The following is a 16,773-nucleotide window of genomic DNA, read 5'->3' on the forward strand; positions in this document are numbered from 1 at the left end:
CCTCCCCCGCAGCACCCTGGCCGTCACAGTTAAGTGGCTCTGTTCTCTGTCCGCCTCCACCCACAGCAGGGTCCCCAGCACGGCCCCGTGGTCCTGAGCGGGCTGGATGTCGTCAGACGGGGTCCTTGGCTGAATGCATCTGGGGCTGAGGGTCCCAGGTGGGGCTGCCCCTGACCAGCCGTGCACCTTCCCCTTGGCCTGGCGTTCAAGGCTTCATGGATCCCTGCTGGCTCTCCCGGCCCTCACCTCCTCACCACTGCACCCCCTTCATCCTCACCCTGCTGCCATGGCACCTGCAGCCCCCAGGCCACCGACAGTGCGCTGGAGGCCCCTCTGGAGGGCAGGATTCCCACGCCAACCCCCACCCCCCACCCCGGGCATGTTGTGCTCACGGTACCAAGGGACTAGTTAGGGTTGCAGGCGCCCTGGGACCAGCCTGGCAAATTGTGTGGAGAGAGGGCCTGGCGAGGATCCAGGCTGGACTGGGAAGGGAGATGGCAAGACAGCCGGTGGGGCCTGTGTCCCCGGGGCCCCCCGGACTCTCTGCAGCTCTGTGCTCACGCCTGTGTGTGTGTGTGTGTGTGTGTGTGTGTGTGTATGTGTGCGCACGCGCGCGCGTGCGTGCGGTTGGGGGTGCAGTCGACCCTGTCCGTGGGCAGCCCTGGCCCCAGGTCACTGTGAAGGCCCCCCTCGTTCGCTCATTGACTCGTTGGAGCCTGTCACCCTGGAAGGTGCAGGGGGAGGGGAGAATCCGGCCCTCAGTCAACCCCCCACCCCCTCCCCCGGTCTCCCATTCCTGCTGAGTCACCCGGCCCCGGGGACCCCCAGCATCTGGCCCAGCTGCTCCCTGGAGACTCGTTAACCACACCCCCCCACCCTCCCCTCCGTAATTAAAATACGGCTGACAAAGGAGCCGTGGATTGCATCCCCAGGCTTGCTGGGCCAGCTGTGTGACCCAGGACTCTGCCCTCTCTGAATCTCGCCCGTGGCACCCAGGAGGCCCTCAGATCCCCAGGAGGGGGCCGCAGAGAGGCCCCGAGGGTGGGAGCGGGCGGGGAGAGACTCCAGGATTGCTGACCGGCAGGTGGGAGTGTGAGAGCCATGAGGGGCGAGGGTGGGCGGCCTGGACCCCGGGCAGACAGAGGCCAGCGGGTCGGGTGTGACAGGAGCAAAGACAGACAGGAGCAGAGGCCCTGGCGGCCCCGCGGGTCCTGGGGGGGTCGCAGAGGTGTCGAGCAGGGTGAACAGGCCGGGCGGTCAGCACAGCTCTGATTCCCAGAGGCCGCGTTCAGTGCGAGTCAGGTTGTGGGGACCCTGGCCCGGGCAGGGCCCGGGCGAAGGCGAGGCCTGGGGCGAGGGGGCGGGCTGTGCGGGGGGGCACACCCAGGCTGTGACTGTGGCTGTTGTCCCTGCGGGGGACGGAGCTCTGGGCGGGGGGCCGCACCCAGGCCTGCTCTCCAGTTTCCCCCAGGAGCTCCTCGGTGGGGGGGGGGTCCCCTGCATGGAGGTGCTGACAGGCCCAGTTCCTGCCCCACCGTGCTCCCGGCCAAGTCCCAGGGCCAGGCCAGGCCAGCCATGTCCGTGAGCAGCCACCAGCTCCGGCATCCCCAGCCCGGCTCTACGCCTCCACACTGGCCCTCCCACCAGGCCCAGTGGGCGAGTAGCTGCCCATTAGCTCAGGGAGGAGAGAGGGCCCTGGGCTTCTCCGTGCAGAGAAGGGGGGCGTCACGCCCTGGGACTTCCCTGCAGTCACCCGTGGGCTCTGTCTTCAGAGCAGCCACCCAGCCTGGAGGTTTTCTTTCCCGGGGTCCAAGGGTGGTCAGGAGCCAGGAGGGGGCTGCTTGCTGACGGGTTCTGGTGGCCGGGGGAGTGGGGGCAGCCATGGGGCTGTAACCTCAAGGTCCTCAGGGCATATCTGAAGTGCAGGTGCCCAGGTTCCAACTCTAGGAGGCAGAGAGGGGGTGGCTGAACGCCCACCAGGCTCAGGCCCATCGGCTTCTCACCAGAGCGGTGTACGCGGTGAGGCCCACGGTCCTGAAGCCAGCGGGGACCCAGCAGCAGGGGCCCGAGCGGGACAGGACCCTTGAGCAGAGCACCCGCGGTGGGGGGTGGTCTTGGAGCCGGTCTTGGAGGTGGCGGTGTGGCCCGGGCTCTAGGCGGGGGTGGCACTCTCCGTCTGGCCAGGCCGTCTGGGCCTCTGGAGCGTGAGCAAGTGAGGCCGGCTTGGCGGGGTCTGGACTGCGGGCCCTCGCGGAGGGAAGGCAAGGCTATGGTGCCCCGCAGTGCCCAGCGTGCAGGTGGCGTGGCGGGGCCTCGGAGGGCTCAGGTGCAGGTCTGGCTCAACCCGCCGCGCACATAGTAGGCCACTTCGTCCTGCTTCATGGGCCTCAGTGGTCCCTGGGGCCCACCCACGTCGGAGCCCAGGACGCCTGAGGCCCGAGGGATACCCCCTCCAAGACCAGCGCCTCCTTTAAAGACAGGATCAGAGGGGGAGTGCCTCGCCCAGGTTCCCAGGGCAGGAACGGGGCTTCCTGTGGGGGCTGGACCCGGGCGCGCCGTGCCTTGGAATGCCCCCTGCCTACCAGGCCCTGGGCCTGGGCCCTGGCCTCCTGGAGGCCCTGGCCGCCCTGGCATTCCCTGGGAGCCGCCCTGGGTCAGGTGGCTCTGCAGGGAGCAACTCACCACCCAGTGTTGACCTTGGCCGACCTCAGTACCCGGCGATGGCTGTGTTTGCCTGGCCGGGCATGGCTGTGACCTCGCCCCGTGGCCAGGGGTCACCCGTCTGTCCCCATCGGATCTCTTTGCACCAACAGGGCTGGCCGTGCCCTTCCGCTCATGCCCTGTGGGCCGCCCCCGACCCCAGCGCCTCTCGGCGCATGCGGGCACCCTGCACAGAGCCTCCCCCAGGCCCACTTCTCCAGGCCTCGGCTTCGGCCCGACCCGCTGCCTCCCCCCGCCCCCCCTCCCCCCCCCCCCCCCGCACAAAGCCCAGGCTGGGTCCAGCCTGCCCCAGGGGCTTGCCCGCCCATGCCCCAGGCCACGGTCGCCCCCAGGAAGCTGTGAAGAGGGGCCTGCGCTCTTCCCGTCTGTAGAGAGGAGCCCGCTGGCGGCTGCGCGCTTGGCTCTGTTTTCCTTTCCCTCCACAGGCAGCACCACGCCCCCCGCGCGGGCGCTCCTCCTGGGGGGGCCATTCCAGCCCAAGCGGGGTGTCCACCCGCACTGTCCGCCCCAGGCGGCGTCACACCCCCCGGGCTGAGGGCTCAGGCCCACAAGCCCACCCCTGACCCTCTTCAGACGCCCGGGCTCTTGGCCAAATAGCAGCCGATCGCGAGTTTCCGTGAGCCTCTCCTCAGGCTCCGTCATTCCGCCATTGAAGGGCGCGGGTCTGAGCGTGAGGTCCTGGATGCCCCGGCCCTCCCGCCCCAGGACAGCCCGGGGCGCTCGTGCCCTCCTCGAGCGGAGCCCGTGCCCACAGTACCCAGCCCTCACAGGGAGGTGCCCAGCCGTGCCCAGCAGGAGTCGGAGCCCCAGAACTCCGCACCCTCAGGGCGACTGGTCTCTCCCTGGGATGGTGAGGCGGGGCCTCCGGCCCGGGTGGTCCCGAGCACAGGGGCACCTGGAGCCTTGTCCACCCCACCGAGAGGTTGTCCAGCCTGAACTCTCCACCGCCCACCAGGTGCGCACACACACCCCCCACACACACACCACACAGACACACACCACACATGTACACACCATACACTACACACACACACCACACAGACACACACCATACACCACACACACCACACACGTACACACCATACACTACACACACACACCACACACGTACACACCATACACTACACACACACACCACACACGTACACACCATACACTACACACACACACCACACACGTACACACCATACACTACACACACACACACACCACACACGTACACACCATACACTACACACACACACCACACACGTACACACCATACACTACAGACACACACCACACACGTACACACCATACACTACACACACACACCACACACGTACACACCATACACACACCACACAGATACCACACACACACCACACATACACCACATACACACACCACACAGATACCACACACACACACACCACACAGATACACACCATACACTACACACATACACCACACACAGCACACATACACAGCACACACACCACATACACACACCACACAGATCACACATACACGGACACCACACAACACGCCCAGATGCGAGTGATTTCCGCAGCCTTGGGGAGGAGAGGGGCGGGGCCAGAGCGCAGGGTTTCTGGCCCCATAACTACACTTCCCAGAAGGCTGTGCTACATGCATGTCCGAGCGGCTTCGGCCCCAAGGCGCCCTCCGGCCCAGGCGCCCCTGCGCGGTGCAAAGGCTCCTGGGAGTTGTGCGCGTCCGTTCCGCGCATGCGCCCTGCCTCGGCGCTGCACGGGCGCTCCTTTGTGGCAGGGGCGGTCTTTCCGTGGGAGGCGGGTCGGCTCGGCAGCGCGAGCTTCGGGCCCTTCGTTGTTCCGCCGGTCCGCCCCTCACCTTTGTGCCGCCCTCGCGACCCTCAGGTCGGGGCGGCCAAGCCCGAGGTCTGGTCGGCCCGCGCGGACCCGGGAGGCTTGACTGACAGGCTGGCGGGGCGCGCCATGGGGCGGGAGCGTCTGCCGACGCGCCGGGCCCCTGCGGAGCCCGCCTGACCCAGACCCGCGGCGCGTAGCCGACCCCGCGGGGCTGCGCGAGCGTCCCCAGCCCCGGGAGCTGGCGGGGCGCCCGTCGAGGGAGGGCGCCATGGACGCCCCGGAGACGCGGGGGGCAGGTACGGTTGGCTTGTCGGCCGCGGGCCTGGGTTTGCACCGGGAGGGCGGGCGGGGTCCCCGGAAGCGCCCCGGAGTCCGGCCGCCGCCTCCTCCCGGTTGGGACGGGAACGGCGGCGCGTTTCCTCCTAAGTGGGGTGTCCGAGACTCCGAGTAGCAGAATTAGCCCCAGGTTCTTTCTGGTTGTGCCGAAGCTGGGGCTCGCCTCTCACTCCCCTTGATTCTCCCTGGGTCGGGGGTGCCTGGTGGCTGTGGACAGAACAGCCCCGTTGACTCATTCGTCCTTTCCAGATCCTGCTGGTCCCCTCAAAGAGATTCCAGAAGATACATTGCCTCAGGGTCTCCTGGAAGACAGGTCCGAGGTGAGTGGCTGTCTTTTCTTTTTTTGAACATCTTGTTCTTTATGAGGAGGGTTGGCATCGTCCTTCCATCACCCAGGCCGTACAGTCATCCAGGGACTCCCGATCTGGGTGCCTGTGCTCCGGTCCTCAGGAAGCTCTGGGTCTGGGTGGTGGGGGCAGGTCTGGTGGCGCCCGGGTGCGCCCTCCAGGTGAGTGTCGCTTCCGGCCTAGTACAGCTCAGCTGTGGGTCCGTTGCTCAGGACTGCTGTGTGCCCAGCACTGTGCCAGGAGTTCTCCGTGGTGGTTTTAGTGCTACCCACACCTAGTAGGTGACAGCTCCCATGAGATCACTTGGCTCATCTCCACAGGCAGGCCCATGGGGTGTTTGTTACGGTTGATCCTTGTTTGGGGGTGTTTTGTGGGAGTAAGTTAGGTAGGAGGACATGGAACGGCTGATAGGAGGGCTGGGTTGCAGTGCTGGGGGTCAGAGTGACGGTAGAGTGTGCGTCCCGATATGCTTTTTCTCTGTACCCAGTTCCTGACACAAGGCCTTCGTGGAAAAACGTGGAATTACGGAGGCTTAGAGAGCTCTGAAGGGAGTTGGCCTTGGTGTCGCTTCTGCAGCTGCTGCTGCTGCTAAGTCGCTTCAGTCGTGTCCGACTCTGTGCGACCCCATAGACAGCAGCCCACCAGGCTCCCCTGTCCCTGGGATTCTCCAGGCAAGAACACTGGAGTGGGCTGCCATTTCCTTCTCCAGTGCATGAAAGTGAAAAGTGAAAGTGAAGTTGCTCAGTCGTGTCCAACTCCTAGCAACCCCATGGACTGCAGCCTACTAGGCTCCTCTGTCCATGGGATTTTCCAGGCAAGAGTACTGGAGTGGGGTGCCATTGCCTTCTCCGTTCTGCAGCTGAGTGAAGCAGAAATCACTCCTTTTACAGGCTTTGGGTTTTTGCTCATCATTTTATTCCACCACCGACACCTGTCTGTCCTTCACAGTGTTCAGAAAGGTGCAGTTGATAGAGGCAGTATGGGTGAAAGGGTTGGAGAGTTGAGAGTCCTTTGTCATTTTTAGGATTTGATAATTCTGTTAACCTGTCACTTGAAAGGTAGAAATGACTGTAAACCATGTATGGTGAGATGGGCCCAGCTTCTGTAATGTTAGAATGTTCTGTAAAACACTCAGGAGACATGACGAGCACATGCGATAGATACATGGTCCTTAGTGGGTCATAGATCCAAAGATTCTGTCAGAGGCGTTCGGAAGTGTATCGTAGATAGCCTTGTGTCAGCATTTAACTTCGTGGGTTTGTTGATGGTGCTGTGATTGTGTAGAGAACATCCATGGGAAGTACAGGCTGAAGAATGTAGGCTGAGATGTTCTGATGTCTGCAGCTGACCTTGCAGTGGAGGAAAAAGCGGGCTGTGTTGAGAACGCCACCTCGGAGGCACTCCTCTTCTTGTGCACAGATGTTAGTCCTGAAGCACCCAGGGCTTCCCAGGGCTTTGAATGGCTGGTCCTCTCTCTGAAGTGCTCTCCTCTCCCAGCAGTCTCGCACTGTGGCGCGGGTTCTTCCCGGCCGGGACATCCCCCGTGGTCTGTTCTGACTCCTCTGCAGGTTGCATTACCACATCTGCCTTTGATTCCACACCCTTTTTGCTCCTTGCCCTGCAAAATGAAGACCCGCCGGACGTGGGCTTCTCCCGGTAGGTTGGGAGTACCCCTAGAAAGGCCGCAACGTGGCTCAGATCCTGCTCTTGCCTGTTGACACCCCCACACTGAAGCCACGTGGCCTCTGAGAGCTCTGTTACCAGCATCACGCTCTGAGGTCTTGTTTCTGCCCCTTTCCGCCTTCTCTCTGTGTCACCATCTTGCTTCATCCCTGCGCGCCTTGGTTGTGGACACAGTCTCCGCGTGTGTCCCCACTCCCCGCTTCTTGTCTCCCTGAAGTCCTGGGGGGTTTCTGCATCAGGCTTGTTGTTGCAGTTCAGTCGCTAAGACGTGTCCGACTCTGCGACCCCATGGACCGCAGCACACCAGCCTCCCCTGAACCTCACCGTCTCCTGGAGTTTGCTTAGATTTATGTCCATTCAGTCGGTGATGCCATCCAACCATCTCATCCTCTGTCGTCAGCTTCTCCTCCCGCCTTCAACTTTTCCCAGCATCAGGGTCTTTTCCAATGAGTCAGTTCTTCGCATCAGGTGTCCAAAGTAGTGGAGCTTCAGCTTCAGTCCTTCCAACGAATATTCAGGGTTGATTTCCTTTAGGACGGACTGGTTGGATCTCCTTGCAGTCCAAGAGACTCTCAAGAGTCTTGGCCAGTACCACAGTTCAAAAGCATCAATTCTTCTGTGTTCAGCCTTCTTAATGTTCAACTCTCATATCCATACATGACTACTGAAAAAAACCATAACTTTGACTATGCGGACCTTTGTCTCTGTTTTTTAATACATTGTCTAGGTTGGTCATAGCTTTTCTTCCAAGGAACAACTGTCTTTTAATTTCATGGCTTCAGTCACTGTCTGCAGTGATTTTGGAGCCCAGGAAACTAGAGTGTCACTGTTTCCATTTTTTCCCCATCTATTTGCCATGAAGTGATGGGGCTGGATGCCGTGATCTTAGTTTTTTGAGTCTTGACTTTTAAACCAGCTTTTTCACTCTCCTCTTTCACCTTCATCAAGAGGCTCTTTAGTTCCTCTTTGTTTTCTGCCAATAGAGTGTCATCATCTGCACATCTGAGATTGTTGATATTTCTCCCAGCAATCTGGATACCAGCTTGAGATTCATCTAGCCCAGCATTTTGCACGATGTGCTCTGCATATAAGTTAAATGAGCAGAGTGAAAATATATACCCTCGATGCTCTCTTTTCCCAGTTTTGAACCAGTCCCTTGTTCCATGTAAGGTTCTAGCTGTTACTTCTTGACCTGCATACAGGTTTCTCAGGAGACAGTTAAGGTGGTCTGGTATTTCCATCTGTTTAAGATTTTTCCATAGTTTGTTGTGATCCACACAGTTAAAGGCATTAGTGTAGTCAGTGAAGCATAATTAGATGTTTTTTTGGAATTCTCTTGCTTTTTTTATGATCCAGTGAAGTTGGCAATTTGATCTCTGATTCCTCTGCCTTTTCTAAACTCAGCTTGTACATCTGGAGGTTCTCGGTTCACACACTGTTGAACCCTAGCTTGAAGGATTTTGAGCATTACCTTGCTAGCTTGTGAAATGAGTGCAATTGTGCGGTAGTTTGAACATTCTTGGACATTGCCCTTGTTGAGGATTGGAATGAAAACTGACCTTTTCCAGTCCTGTGGCCACTGCTGAGTTTTCGAAATTTGCTGGCATATTGAGTGCAGCACTTTCACAACATCATCTTTTAGGATTTGAACTAGCTCAGCTGGAATTCCATCACCTCCTCCAGTTTGTTCATAGTGATGCTTCCTGAGGCCCACTTGACTTCACACTCCAGGATATCTGGCTCTAGGTGAGTGACCACACCATCATGGATAGCCGGATCATTAAGAGCTTTTTTGTACAGTTCTGTGCATTCTTGCCACCTCTTCTTAATCTCTTCTGGTTCTGTTAGGTCCTTACTCTTTCTGTCCTTTATTGTGCCTGTTTTTGCATGAAATCAGTTCAGTTCAGTCGCTCAGTCGTGTCTGACTCTTTGCGATCCCATGGACTGCAGCACGCGTGGCCTCCCTGTCCATCACCAACTACCAGAGTTTACTCAAACTCGTGTCCATTGAGTCAGTGATGCCATCCAGCCATCTCATCCTCTGTCATCCCTTTCTCCTCCTGTCTTAAATCTTTCCCAGCATCAGGGTCTTATCCAAGGAGTCAGTTCTTCGCATCAAGTGGCCAAAGTATTGGAGTTTCAGCTTCAGCATCAGTCCTTCCAGTGAATAGTCAGGACTGATTTCCTTTAGGATAGACTGGTTGGAACATTGCATGAAATGTTCCCTTGGTATCTCTGGTATTCTTGAAGAGATCTCTAGTCTTTCCAAAGTATTGGAGCTTCAGTATCAGTCCTTATAATGAATATTCAGGGTTGATCTCCTTTAGGAGTGATTGGTTGGATCTCCTTGCAGTCCACAGGACTCTCGAGTCTTCTGCAGCACCACAGTCGAAAGCACTGATTCTTTGGCTCTCAGCTTTCTTTATGGTCAGACTTACTGAGGTATGATTATACACAGGAAGAGCTCTGCAGTTTTATACATGTAGGATTTGGTGAGTTTTGGCACATGCATATCATTGTGTAAGCAGCACAGTCAGGACAGAACTTTTCCATCACCCAGAAAGTTCCTTCATGCCCCTTTATAGTCCATCTTCTCCACCTGTCCCCTTGGCAACCAAAATAATTTTGCCTTTTGGAGAATTTCACATGGAATTATGTACATGATTTTGTTCCTGACTTATCTCACTTAGCACGATGCACATCCATGTCCTGATTTGAGTCAGCAGCTTGTTCCTTTCGATTGCTGAATGAGATTCCACTCCGTTTTAGGTTGCTGGGCTGCCTTAACGAAATGCCACAGGTTCGGTGGCTCAGGCAGCAGACACGTGTTGTCCCCTAGTTCTGGAGGCCAGAAGTCTGAGGTCAGGGTGTTGGGAGGTTCCTTCTGAGCTTCTCTCCGTGGTTTGTAGACGGCGCTTCTGTGTGTCCTCACATGTCCTTCCCTCTGTACATGTCTGTGTCCAAGTTTCATTTTCTTATCAGGACACTAGTCTTATGTCAGGGCTCATTCTAATGGCCTCGTTTACCTCAATTACCTTTTTAAAGACCCCATCTTCAAGTCAGGTCACACTCTAACATATTGGAGCTTAGGGCTTCACCAAACTACTGTGGAGGGGACACAGTTCCGCACGTAACGCCGTTGTCTGTGCACGCCACCATTTGTTCATCTGCTCACCAGCTGATGAACGTTCAGGGGTTGGTTCCAGGTTTAGGCTATTACAAATAAGCCTACTGTAGATATTGGTGTACATGTTACAAGTGTGTTTTTTCTCTTGCATAAATACCCAAGAGTGGGATGGCTGAGTCATATAGTAAATATATGTTTAATTACTGATCTTTGGAAAGAACCCTCTTTTGGTTTCATTGATTTTTCTCTGTTGCTTTTCTTTTCTCTTTTCACTGATTTCTGATTCTTCTTATTTCTTTCCTTCGCTTTGGTTTCTTCAAGTTGAAACTTAAGTATTGATGTGATACCTGTTCTCACATAGCATTCACTGCTATAAAGTTGATTCTAAGTCCTCTTTAGGTATATGCTGAAAATTTTGATATGTTTTATTTTCCTTTTTCGGTTCAGAGAAGCTTCTACAGTGTTTGGCGACCTCTCCTTCAGCTCTGCGTTGTTCAGGAGTCTGTCAGTTCTCACTGGGCGGGGACTTTCCAGGGGTCTTCTGCGGTTTCTAATTCTGCTGTAATCAGAGGAGGAGCTGTGTATGATTTGAAATCTTTCAAATTTACTGAGACTTAATTTTATTACCCAGCATATGGGTTATCTTGGTAAATGTTCTGTGTGCACTTGAAAAGAATGTGTATTCTGCTTTTGTTGGCTAGAGTGTTTTGTTAATTGAATCATGCTGTTATTCGGGTGTTCCATGTTCTGACATTTTCTGCTTGTATGTTGTGTCAGTTACTGGGGAAGATTGTCGTTAAGATCATCTGGTATCATTGTGGGTTTGTCAGTTTCTATTTTCATTTCTTTTCTGTAACTGCGTTTTTGTGTGCCGGGTGCTTGCTGCTGCACAGGCTCGTGTCTGGTTGCGGCAGGCGAGGGTCGCTCTCAAGCTGGGCTGCTCTGCGGCTTGTGGGGTCTTCCTAGATCGAGCACCGAGCCGGTGTCTCTGGCGTCGGAGGCAGAGTCAGTACCACGGCGCACCAGGGAAAGCCCCTGTTTTCAGTCCTGTCAGGCTCTGGTGAGGGGCTCATCTTTATTTGTGATTCTTGTGAGCACTTCATGAATTGATCCTGTAGTAATGATCACTACATAATCAGGTAATATGATTTCTCTCTGGTGTCCCTTGCTGTGAAGTCTTTGTCTGATGTTGATATAGCTGCCTCAGTTTTCTTTTGATTCATGTTGGCAGAGTGTATCGTTTTCTTTTTTCACTTTTAATCTGTCTTAGTCTTTGTATTTAAGTTGGATTATGTAGGTGGCATGTGGTTGGGTCTTGCTGTTTGCCTTGACTTTGACAGTCTCCCAATTTTGCTTGGGGCATTCAGACTGTTCGTATTTGGTGTGATTGTTGGTGGGGCTGAATCTGTAGCTGCTGTTGCACAGCTTCTTTTTTCCATCTTGTATCTTTTTGATTCTGTTTCGCCCATAACACTTCTTTTGAGGTAAACAAATGCTGCTTTATGAAACGCTTAATTCTTTTGATTTTATTAGCTTTTCCTTTTAGTTATTTCGTCGGATTCTGGACACAGTGAACTTTGTGAAGCTTTTATTGCAGTATAGTTACTTTACAATGTTGTTAGTTTCTTCTGTACAGCAAAGTGAATCAGCCATACGTGTATATGTAGCCCCCCTTTTTCGATTTCCTTCCCATTTCGGCCGCCTTAGAGCGCTGAGTCGAGTCCCCTGTGCTGTGGGGTAGGCTCTCCTTAGTGGGGTTTTCTCTGTAGCAACGTGTGCACGTCAGTCCCAAGCTCCCACTGTATCCCCTTTTTCCCTCGGCGTCCGTATGTTCTCTGGCCAGAGTGAATTTTACTTTCTTGAGTGCTGGATTTAATTCCTTACATGTTCTGGGATGCGGTGAAATTACTTAGTATGTAGTTGGATCTTTCCGAGGCTTTTAGGTTTCGGTGTGAGCCCAGAGAAGCCTTTAATCTCCGGCTAATCTTGCCCAGAACACTGGGGTTCCAGACCAGAGTCACACGGAGAGTCACTGGGGCCTTCAGGATGCTTGGAGCTGGAGTGACCGAAGGAGGCACCGCAGACCAGGGGCCAGTGTTAGGGGAGGGTGGGAGCAGATTAGGCCAGGGATGTGGCCCAGGGAGATCAGGGGGCCTGGCGGGAAGAAGTTGGGGGCAAGCAGGAAGGACACGGAGGGGCCTGGGGTCCGCCCTCGGGGCGCAGTGCGGGCACCTGTCTGGGACTGCGGCCTTTTGTGTCTACAGGACAGCCTTCCGGCCGCACTCAGGACAGCTCCCGAGGTCTCCGATGCTGAGGTCCTCCATCACCCAGGAACACAAGTGGACTCCGCCGTCCTGGGTGAGAGAGAAAGAACGTGTGTGTCCTTCCAGGAGTCTGTGACTTTCAAGGATGTGGCCGTGGACTTTACCCAGGAGGAGTGGGGCCAACTGGACTCCCCCCAGAGGGCTCTGTACCGGGATGTGATGCTGGAAAACTACCAGAACCTTCTCTCCCTGGGTAAGATGGTGCCTAATCTGAGGAGGCCAGGTCGGCATCTTTCCTGGGGGCTGGGCCTGGCAGGATGCGGGCTCCTGTCTCTGTCCTGGGCCCATGTGGTGCCATCGGCATTCTTGCCTGCAGGTGGGGCCTGGAGGAGAGGGAGAGGGTGGACAGGCCCCGGGAGCCCAGCCTGCCCCGCAGGGGGCGTCAGTCCCTGCGGGTTTCCCGTCTGAGCCCCCTTCCTCAGGGCTGGTGCACATAGCGCCCAGAGCCGCGCTGCTTCCTCCCTGCACAGGGCCTCCGGTCTGCAAGCCAGACGTCATCTCCCACCTGGAGCGAGGCGAGGAGCCTTGGCGGGCTCCCAGAGACGGGCCTGCGGGGCCGGGTCCAGGTGAGCGGGGCGCGGAGGCTGAACCCCTCCCCGCCGCCCCTGCGGTCCGGTGCCGGCTCCCTCTGCGCCTGCTCCGTCCCTCCCGCGTCCCTTCCCAGAGCACAGATTGAGCACCGACTGTGTGCCGGGACCGTGCCGGGGCCACAGTGAACAGAACGGGTACAGCCGGTTCCCTTGAGCTGGAGGGAGATAGAAGGAGCATCTGAACGTGGAGTGTTCACACGTGGGGCTGTCAGTGTGGACTGAGAGCCCCCAAGGGCTCCTCCCCCCCACGCCCGGCTCTTTACAGAACGGCCTGGCTTCTGGAGACTCTGCCCCGCCCCCTGCCCCACCGCCCCGCCCCCCGCCCCGCCCCGCCCCGCCTCCGCACGCGCCTCCGCACGCCCCTCCTGTCCTGCCGCCCCACCCCTGCATCCGTGTCCCTCTGCGCGCCTCGCCCTGAGCCCTGGCGCCAATCCCTCTACCTGCTCTCAGAGGGTGGCCTCTCCCTTCCTTCCAGAACCAGGACAGGAGCCCGGGGTTGAGGCGGAGGAGACGCTCGTTTACAAGGAAGAGCCGCCCTGGGAGCCGATCTCAGACGGGCTGGCGAGGTCCGGTGTGCACAACCCCGGGCTCGGCAACGGGTGTCCCTGGGGGGGCCCGGCGACTGCTCTGACCCGAGGCGAAGCCTCCTACACCGGTGATGGGCTCGCTGAGGGGCTCCGGCGGCGCCACTATGACTCCAAGGAGGTACTTGGCCTGCAGAGCGCCCTGCCGGCCCAGCCCCGCCTTCCCGCGGAAGGAGCCTCTTTGGAAGGCCAGCTGGGGAGGGTGCGGTCCTCCGGGGCCGGGAGCCGGCACCGGAGCCAGGGCGCGGGGAGCGGCCCGTTCGCGTGCGGTGAGTGCGGCAAGGCCTTCCAGCGGAGCGCAGCGCTGGCGCTGCACCGTCGCTGGCACGCGCGGGAGAAGGCCTACAAGTGCGGCGAGTGCGGCAAGGCCTTCAGCTGGAGCACCGGCCTCCTGGAGCACCGGCGCGCGCACACCGGCGAGAAGCCCTTCCTGTGCGGCCAGTGCGGCAAGGCCTTCAGCTGCCACTCTTCCCTCAATGTGCACCGGCGCGTGCATACGGGCGAGCGGCCCTACAAGTGCGGCCAGTGTGCCAAGGCCTTCAGCTGCAGCTCGCTGCTGGGCATGCACCTGCGCGTGCACACTGGCGAGCGGCCCTACCGCTGCGGCGAGTGCGGCAAGGCCTTCAACCAGCGGACGCACCTCACGCGCCACCACCGCGTGCACACGGGCGAGAAGCCCTTCCGCTGCAGCGCGTGCGGCCGGGCCTTTGCCTGCCACTCGTCGCTGGCGGCGCACGAGAAGCTGCACAGCGGGGACAAGCCCTTCCGCTGCGGCGACTGCCAGAAGGCCTTTAGCAGCCGCTCGCGTCTGACGCTGCACCAGCGCGCGCACACTGGCGAGAAGCCCTTCCAGTGCGGCCAGTGCACCAAGGCCTTCAGCTGCCACTCCTACCTGGTGGTGCACCAGCGCGTGCACAGCGGCGAGAAGCCCTTCCGCTGCGACGAGTGCGGCAAGGCCTTCAGCTCCCACTCCTACCTGATCGTGCACCAGCGCGTGCACACGGGCGAGAAGCCCTTCGACTGTAGCCGCTGCTGGAAGGCCTTCAGCTGCCACTCGTCGCTGATCGTGCACCAGCGCGTGCACACCGGCGAGCGGCCCTACAAGTGCGGCCAGTGCGGCCGGGCCTTCAGCCAGAACCACTGTCTCATTAAGCATCAGAAGACGCACTCGGCGGAGAAGCCCTTCAAGTGTCACGAGTGCGGCGAGGTGTTCCGCTGCAGCGGGCCCCTAGCGGAGCACCGCAGGCTCCACGGCGGGGAGAAGCCCTTTGCCGTCCAGTTGGACCAGCGCTTGCTGAGCACCTACTATGTGCCCGGCGGCCTGATGGGCGCAGGGCCCTCGGGCGGGAGCGACGTGGGCCCGGTCGATGCCCTGGACGTGGCCGAGCTCCTGGGTGTGGCCCCACCCTCAGCCAGCAGGAGTTTCCCCCTGGGGAGCGACCCCAGAAATTAACTCGTGTGTGTGTGTGTGTGTGTGTGTGTGTGTGTGACACACCCATTTGCCACCTGAAACACGCCTCGAGAGTGTGGGCCACTGGAGAGGAGGCGGGCAGGGGAGGGCCGGGCCGTCTGCGGGAGTCCTGTGCTCCCCCCGGCGTTGGGAAGGCAGGAAGGGAGCTCTCCGTAGGTGAGGGGGGCCCTGTCCTCCGTCCTTGGACAGGCTCCTACGGGAGTTTCTTCTGTAAACTCGTATGCTTAACGTGATAATTTAAGGGAAGAGAAAACAATCACAAACAGTGTCCCTTCTAAGTGAGCCTCTGTTCCGGGAGAGGAGAAGAGGCTCGGGTGGTGGGCCTTGGGGGAGCAGCAGATTCCCCGGACTCGCCGCACTCACACGTTAGTGACTGTGCAGCCCAGCATCCGTGAAGCCGGGCCCTGACACTCCAGCGTCCATGGCGGAAGCAGGCTTCGTACCCCGGGCTGGTGAGGCCACCTGCGGGGCTGCCCCAGACTCCACGGTGCTCAGCCCCCAAGAGGAGACGCTCGGTGGTCCCAGAGAGGGGGAAAGACAGCGTCCCTCTGGGCTTCAGTCACGGCTCGGCCGTCCTGCTCAGTTTAAAGCAGAGACCAGCTGCCCACTCACATCTGTACAGAGCGCTGGCGTCTATGACACACACTTTTATTGAAGTATGTGTGGAGGCTGAACAACCACATTTCAGAAAATAGGGAATTAAGGGAAGAGACACCCTTAATTCTTAATAAAGCTGCATTTTGCGCTTTGGTAGGTCGCCTTCTGCTTTCTGATGTGCATCTTCTCGTCTCTGTAAACGCTGTGTGCGGTCTGTCGTTGTGGCCCCACAGCCTCCTCGCCGCATGACTGGCCTTTCTCCAGCATAGCCCTGCTGTCTTTGGAGCTGAGGTTCTGGCTAGGCTGGGCTGTTCTGATAGCTGCTCCTCCACTGGATGCGGAAGTTATTTCCAAGCTGTCACAACTATAAACCATCCTTCATACACCATCTTTTTGCATTCTTCTTTAACATTGTCCTACGGTACGTAGATTGCTAGAAGTGACAGTTTTGAGATAAAGGAAATGAACTGCATCATTCCAGTATGGTTTTGGTTGTGTGAGAATAAAGTGACCGTCTCAGTGTGAGGAGAGCCAGCAGCAGCTGTCGGGCACCGCCCGGTCCTGGAGACTGGGGCTGGTCCTGCAGGGCTGGCTTCTGGGCCCTCGGCGCTGATCCACCGCTCCTCCAGCGTCCCTGGGGCTGGCTGCAAGCCCTTCCCTGTGGCAAACAGGGAGGCTCTGACAACTTCATTGGCAAAAGACAAGCGGAATCTAGCTTTGATTGTTACCATACTTATTTCTCTTAGTTTAAAAGAAATTCACATGCAAATTACCCCCGCCCCCTGGATACACACACTGCTGCTGCCTGCCCTGCTGAGGGGCTGCTGGCACCCTCAGCTGACGGCAGCACCTAACTGCTTCGAGTGACACCTTTTGAAAATGTTCAGTTGCTCAGTCGTGTCTGACTCTCTGTGACCCCATGGACTGCAGCATGCCAGACTTCCCTGTCCTTCACCATCTCCCAGAGTTTGCTCAAACTCATCTCCATTGAGTCGGTGATGCCATCCAACCATCTCATCCTCTGTCATCCCCTTCTCCTGCCTTCACTCTTCCCCAGCATCAGGGTCTTTTCTAATGAGTCAGTTCTTCACATCAGGTGGCCAAAGTATTGGAGCTTCAGCTTCAGCATTAGTCCTTCCAATGAATATTCAGTATTGATTTCTT

General features: G+C 57.8%; 1 protein-coding gene across 4 annotated transcripts; it reads left to right on the forward strand.

The window, feature by feature from the left end:
* The first annotated feature begins 4,465 nt into the window (after positions 1–4,465).
* ZNF74 (zinc finger protein 74) lies at positions 4,466–15,765 on the forward strand. Of its 4 annotated transcripts, none has more exons than XM_081541851.1 (5): positions 4,466–4,846; positions 5,136–5,206; positions 12,308–12,560; positions 12,790–12,933; positions 13,433–15,765. In XM_081541851.1, the coding sequence occupies exons 1-5, from the start codon at positions 4,819–4,821 to the stop codon at positions 14,992–14,994; spliced, it is 2,058 nt and encodes a 685-aa protein (XP_081397977.1). In that variant the 5' UTR covers positions 4,466–4,818; the 3' UTR covers positions 14,995–15,765. The 4 variants fall into 4 exon arrangements, with proteins under 4 accessions (XP_081397977.1, XP_081397978.1, XP_081397979.1 ...); XM_081541852.1 differs by having other exon boundaries at positions 12,838–12,933; XM_081541853.1 differs by having other exon boundaries at positions 12,434–12,560.
* The last annotated feature ends 1,008 nt before the right edge of the window (positions 15,766–16,773 follow it).

Source organism: Giraffa tippelskirchi, chromosome 11 (assembly GCF_054371585.1).
Source record: "Giraffa tippelskirchi isolate mGirTip1 chromosome 11, T2T-mGirTip1v1.2.pri, whole genome shotgun sequence".
In the NCBI taxonomy this organism is placed as follows: domain Eukaryota; kingdom Metazoa; phylum Chordata; class Mammalia; order Artiodactyla; family Giraffidae; genus Giraffa; species Giraffa tippelskirchi.

Coding starts and splice junctions, on each gene's coding strand:
- ZNF74 (XM_081541851.1), top strand. CDS start 4,819: ATGGACGCCCCGGAGACGCGGGGGGCAG. Junction 4,847..5,135: donor CCCGGAGACGCGGGGGGCAG/GTACGGTTGGCT, acceptor CGTCCTTTCCAG/ATCCTGCTGGTCCCCTCAAA. Junction 12,934..13,432: donor GCCTGCGGGGCCGGGTCCAG/GTGAGCGGGGCG, acceptor CCTTCCTTCCAG/AACCAGGACAGGAGCCCGGG.